General features: G+C 43.1%; 1 protein-coding gene across 1 annotated transcript; it reads right to left on the bottom strand.

Moving 5' to 3' along the window:
- Positions 1–5025: 5025 nt before the first annotated feature.
- On the bottom strand, positions 5026–6090 carry CX3CR1 (chemokine (C-X3-C motif) receptor 1). The gene has a single exon (XM_010283935.1). The coding sequence runs from the start codon at positions 6088–6090 to the stop codon at positions 5026–5028; it is 1065 nt and encodes a 354-aa protein (XP_010282237.1).
- Positions 6091–6488: the final 398 nt, after the last annotated feature.

Below are 6488 nucleotides of genomic sequence, written 5' to 3'. Positions count from 1 at the left end.
TGCTGATTGAAGTATCACAGTTGGAAATTTGGTAAATGCAAATTGTTCTTCAGAAGCAAACCATTTTCCCCATGTCCAATGGGAGCTCTTTTACAGTATTTCTTTAGGGAGAGGAATAACAAATACAATACATTAATTATTGACGTTTGTGTATTGAATATTAGTAACAAAATTATACAGGAGCAGTTGGTGGGTATTTTTTTCCGCGTTGAAAACGACGTGTTAACACTGACACTGCAAAACCCAGGTCTTGAGGTTTGGGTGTGTATATGTTGAAAACCAAGCTCTTACAGTAGTTACCAAGTAAATTAGGAAGCTCTTATTAACAATGCCAGCAAATTATTACCAACTTCAACAGAAGTGTATGTATGTGACAAGTGTAAGAAGCCATCTTTGAATAGTTATAAATTGTTCTCGATTTTAGCTTTGGCTACCAGGTTTGAATTTCAAAATAATAACTCTGGAAGTCACATGTTTTCATCAGAGTTCTGGGTGTCTTACAGAGTTAAGAAACTGAAGTGCAAACAGTAAATCTTTGAGCAGGACTGGGTAAGTCCTTAATACAGAAAATATTTCATTCACTACCAAAATGTGGCCATTTTAGAAGCGGTATGTAAAAACGGCCTTTGGCAAAGCACCACACCATGCTTGGTCAGTAACCACAGAGGAAAAATGTTACCAGCTAGGAGCTGCAAAAGCAACAGTGGGTAGAGACAGTGCAACTTCTAGAATTCAAATTTGGGAAGAATAAAGCTGGTAACTGAGATTCCCTTTGGAAAACTCCCCTTTGTTTTTTAGCAGTAGCAGGACTTGGGACTTGCATGGACGGGACTTGTCCCCTCGTTGGCAACAGAGTGTGCTGCTAGGACAATGTTTTTTTATTACCTGTGAGACCTCGGTGAGGGACCTCGCAAAGGTGATAGAGACAAAATGGAAATGACAGAACTTAAAGCATAACCAATGCATTTATAAATAGTTTCTCTGTGAAATATAGCCTTAAAACTTCAGACTACCCTGAACCAGGACTTCAGATCCACTCCCAGCAAATTCTAAATCCAAAGGAAATATGTGGGTAGCGACTCCTTCTGATGCCATCGTTGCGCTTTCACTACTGAGCGATTTCCTGCGTCAGTGTGATGCTTTGACTGGCTGCATTCCTAAGTTTTTTGTACAAGTTAAAAACCCCAAGAGGTCGATGAAAAGAATTCATATCAGCCGTGTTCAGCTTAAAAATGAAGAAAAATAAATCCTATGATTTTGGGACTGGTATGTGATATTTGAACAAGAGGGATTCACCTAAAAAAAGATACTGATGTCCATGCACGTCACTGCAAGCAGTTTGGCAAAATATGTCTTGTTCATTCAATGTGTAAGTAGAACACGAAGTATAGTTGTGAACCAGCTGAGAAAAACTGGATTCAGGTTTTATTAGTTCCTCAAACTGTAACCCAGCTGTGAAAAGATTTATGTTAAGTGTCAGTGTGATTCTCAAACAGGAAAAAAAGTTGATCATGATGAAAAATTAAGATGCAAAGATAGCTCACCATCCCTCAAAACCCTAAATCCCAGCCCTCCCACCAAACCCAGAGATTTCCTGGCCTCCTTTTTGCACAACCAAATACTATTCAGTGGATAGATATAACAAGTGTGTGTGTGTGTGCATTTTCACATGTAAATTGTGACTTGCTAAGTAAGCAAGAGTCTATCCTTAATTTACAGCAGATGAAAAGGCTTTATCCCGTACTGAGAGACTGGTTTACTTTCTCATGTGTAGTAGGTAGGGACTGGATGTTGCTGGTCCTCAGGGATGTGTTGATCCAGTCTAAGGGTAAATGCAGCATTAGTGCTGTACATAGAAAAGTATATGTTGTAAACTAGCTGGGCAGTCAGAAAGCACCAGTTTCCTGCTACAGAGGTTTTGAAAGAGAAGTAGTATCTTTAAATAAAGGCTACAATTAACTGGAAGTCCAGTGAAGGACCTAAAGAGACATCAGTGGGCTTTCAGTCAGACTGGAACGGTGCAAAGAATACCTCAAGGAGTGTAACGTATAAAATTAGGAGAAACCCAGGAAACTGCACAATACTCGCTGTCGCAGATGACGGCAGAGGCATGGCGAGGGCAGGAGCTGCAGGGCTGCGGCTCCCCGTGCGCACCAGCACGGCGCAGTACAGCGAAGAGCAGCAACATCTGTCTCAGCTGCAGCTGAACCCAGTCCTGGGAAAGTTTGCTACTGCTCGCCCCCAGATCACTGGTATGTTTCATGGAGGCTGAAGTTTTTTAAGGGACAATTACAACAAAACTCTTCCCGCTAATGCAAGCAAAACGAAAATGTTGACTTTGGTTTTCAGCGGGTTTCCAAAGATTTACCACTTCTGCTGAGGAGGCATCTGCGTAAACTAGCTGTTTGTTGCAGAGCCCAATGCCTAGAAACCCCCCTGAAGCCTTTGATCTCATACAAATGTGCAAATGTTGAGCAATAAGACCTTGCACATGAATAGCAAATTCTATATAATAACTTGCAAATATGTGGCATAAAAATTGACGACGTTACGCTGACAATCCTTGGAAGTCTTCCAGTGTGGCAAAGAACACAGGAGCAGCGCCAGTTGTCAGGAGGGACCCTTGGCTTGGAGGTGAAGGATTTTTGCAGATGCAGTTGCACACGTTGCAGTGTGCAGAGGACCCGAGCCTGTCAAGACAGTTTGACTGACAGTAGCAAGTCTGCAGTGCTGGAGGGAGTTGCATCTGGAAGGCGTGTGTGCTGTGATGCACTGTGCTGGTGAGGGGTAGGATTCCTGGAAAACCACTGGGGCTAGGCAGGAAAATGCTCTCCTTTCCTAGGGAGCTGGCAGAAGCCTCTGGGCTCGCACCCTTCATTCTGGAGACAGCACATGGATCGTATTTAAAGGCCCCTTTTACTCCTCCCGCTCAGTAACTCACCATTGTCTGACAAATAAAGGGAAAGTTAAATAAACCAAGTGAGATGGTATTGCTCAGCCTGGCAATCCACCCTCTTCAGGCTGATTTCATGCAGACGACTTCTTGTTTAGTCTCAGAGTACCTTCCTCTTTCTTTCTGCACATCTTAGCATTTCTTTAAAAAAAGATTGTAAAAATACCGTTTCTTAAAAATACCACTTGCTTGGGGGTGGGGACAGAGGGATTTGTCTTATCTCACTTGCTTAGGCAGACTGAATTTTGAAAAGTAATTTAATTCCAAGTGACACTCATGCTACACTTAATCTTAGACAATAAGTCTGGAGTCTGGAAGTCCACTTACAGCTGAAATTTTATAAGTTGTGCATATAGAATATATTGACGCCTAATACAAGGCATTTTATGAGAACGGACTATTACAGTGTAGAGCGTGATAAATTTTAAGTAGCAAAAAATGGGCTATTTAATATTTGTGGAATTACTGCATATGGAAAATTGCTTAATGGAGAGGGTCTCCTCCAAGTTTTCTTAGAAACAAGGTGTTACTAAGGTCCATAAAGAAAGGGCCTACTCCTCCCACTGATACTCTAGGACAACTTTTTTCTGTTAGTTGGAAAGTGAGAGCGTTTCTTCAGATTTGACATATTGCCAGTTCCCTCAATGTATAGAAATAGGGTCCCACTGACATGGACTTGTTTTGTGAGATAGATTGGTTCTTGATTTTTCCTTGTAAGGTGATCTCCACTTCATAGATAGCAGCAGTCCTTTTTCCATTCACCGAACTCCAGTCCAGAAGGCCAACAAAAACCTCCTTTGCTCTTGCAGCAGATGATGGCAGGAGCTTCCCAGGGAGGCTCCTGGTGAAGGACTCCCAGTTGTCTGACTGACATTTTCCACCCCCAATGCATTGTCATTGCAAGAGTAAAAAAGATATTTGGAGGCTGTGGAGTGCTCATGGTAAATGTGTCCTCCAGGGCACAATAAATCTGGGTACACCTGCAGATTTCCCTGGGGAAGTCAGCTGTGGTGGGTGAGGCCACAAAGGCTGAGGAAGGTTGTGGTAAGCAGCATGGGTAAGTGGTTATTTTGTCCCAAAGGCCGTTGACTATGATGGCATAGACACAGCCGGTGCTTACAACGTGTGGCAAGCAGAGCACGGGTGTGAAACACGTATGGACCATGCTCTGCAAGCAATTCACAGCTCAGTCGTGCCGTATTTGGACCAAGCACAATGACACCCAAACCCATACCTCCAGTTCCTGTTGCCCCAGCGTGTGCTGGTGTCTGTTGATCAAGCTAGCAGCCCCTCGCTCAACAGAGCACTTGGCGATGTGCTGAGAGAAGAACTTCACCAAACTCTGGCCTTTGGCTCAGGCCACAGCCCATGGAAATCAGGAGGTGGGCCTACTGGCCTGGATCAGCTCCAGGTCAGGTGCCAAATCTGTAAGGACGGTCCTTGCTCTGATTATTGCATGCTATAAACACTGAGTGCATTGTTGGCACTAAATGTGTATTCAGAAATAACTCCTTTTTTTTTAACAGTAGATTTTATTAGGTATGAAAGCACAGATAAAACATTTGCTTGCACTCAATAACCCCAGAATCACTTCCATATGGATATATAGCATCAAAAATACACCCCTTTACTATCCAAAATATTCCCCTTTGCTAAGTCAGCTACGATTCAATAAAGACTTCTCTCTTCCCTTAAAAAATGAGTTCAGGTCTATGTACATTTGTACCACATGTACATACACCAACTTACGCACAAATTTTGATGATGAAACTGTTTAACAGCTTCCCTATCGTTAAATTCTTCTCCATCCCCTGTTCTAGGCAGAGAGCGCTGCTTTTGCTTCTACTTTCCATCTTCCTCCCTCTTGATTCAATTCCATGTTCAGCCTTGACATATTGTACTTTTTTTGTTTTTAAAATTTTTATTGTTTTAGAATATTTAATGCTTAACAAGAGGCATGTCAGCAATTCAGTGCAGCCGTTAGGTCTCTTCATATAGGTAATGGCAATCTCTCAGCGGTGGCTATCCCTGCAGAAGACATAATTACATACCTTTCTTCTTCACAGAGCCTGTTAGATGAAGACAGAGCCATCCTGGTCACTGGTGTTCAGGGTTATGTTGCTGTTCACGACACTTTCTGCATAGCTAGCTGAATAGGTGACCTGGTAGCGACTGCAGGGGCCACAGAAACACAGGAATGGACAGTACTTTAAGCAGATGTGATAAAGGTATTTCCTGAATTTTTCCCCAGCAAAGGCGTAGATAAGAGGATTGAGACAACAGTGACTAAATGCAATGGTTTCGGTCAGGTGCAATGCGTAGTCCAGTGATTTAATTTGGTTGCAACTTGTGAATAACTCATAGTGCCTTAAAGTCTCTAGAAAAATCAGTACATTGTAGGGGGACCAAAACAGAAAAAACATGACCACCACAACCAAGATCAGTTTTACAGCTCGTGCTTTTTTCTGATTTTTACAGGACAGCAGGGTTTTGACGATCCCACAGTAGCAATAGCATATGATACAGACTGGGATGAAAAAGCCGATGGTGTTCAGCTCCACATTGCAGAACACCAGCCAGATGTTCTCTAGCTCCTGGGGGAAGACAGAAATGCAGTCATTTTCTACCAGCTGGGAGAACACAAATTGCGGTACTGAAACTAAAACTGCCGTTGCCCATACTCCGCAGGTTATAAGAAAGCCATGTTTCACTGTTCTAGATTTCAGAGAATATGTTGCCCGGACAATGGCCAAGTATCTGTCGATACTGATAACAGTGATAAAGAACATGCCCCCAAAGAAACCAATGTAATACAGTGAGGAAACAGCTGTGCATGTAATAGTTCCGAGAGTCCATCCACGCACCATGTTGGAAGCCCAGAAGGGGAGGGAGATCACAAAGAGAAGGTCTGAGATAGCCAAGTTCAGGAGATAGATGTCAGTGACGCTTTTTTTACTGCCTTCTTTCATAATGGCAAAAACCACCATTAGATTCCCTGTGAGGCCAAGAGCAAACACTGCGATGTAAAATATTGGCAGAAATATTTTCCCAAATTCTTGGATGTCAGTCTTATTGCAGGAGAAAGCACGTTCATCATAAGTATATTCAGCTGTCGTTTCTGTGAATGCTTCCGTCATGCTGAATTTTCTGGCTAGAGGCAACGTGAAAAGGGAAAAGAGAATAACGTTAGAGAGAGAGATCAGTATTTGCTATGGTAAAATACTGAGACACGTCACCCACACGCACGCTTTGGGATTTTGTCACTATTTGGGTTAGTGAAAGTTGTATTGCTGCGGAGGTGATGGTAGTTACTAACAAAAGCCCAGACTCTGCTGTTACGTGTACTTCACTGAAAGTTAGTTCTTCAGGATAAGAAGAAATAAATGAGAATTTCAAGGGCTGCTGAACAAGCCCCTGCTTATCAGAAGAGCAGCAGCAGCAAACCGACACCCAGCTAACTGAGCTCTGCAGGCGGTGCCTCGCAGCGTGAGGAGCGCGGGCGCTCTCCCAGGCCGCGGGGCAGCGCTCAGCAGGA

The sequence above is a fragment of the Phaethon lepturus genome, unplaced genomic scaffold, assembly GCF_000687285.1.
Source record: "Phaethon lepturus isolate BGI_N335 unplaced genomic scaffold, ASM68728v1 scaffold1213, whole genome shotgun sequence".
In the NCBI taxonomy this organism is placed as follows: domain Eukaryota; kingdom Metazoa; phylum Chordata; class Aves; order Phaethontiformes; family Phaethontidae; genus Phaethon; species Phaethon lepturus.
The sequence above is the reverse complement of the archived record's forward strand: the minus strand, read 5'-3'. Positions and strand labels throughout refer to the sequence as shown.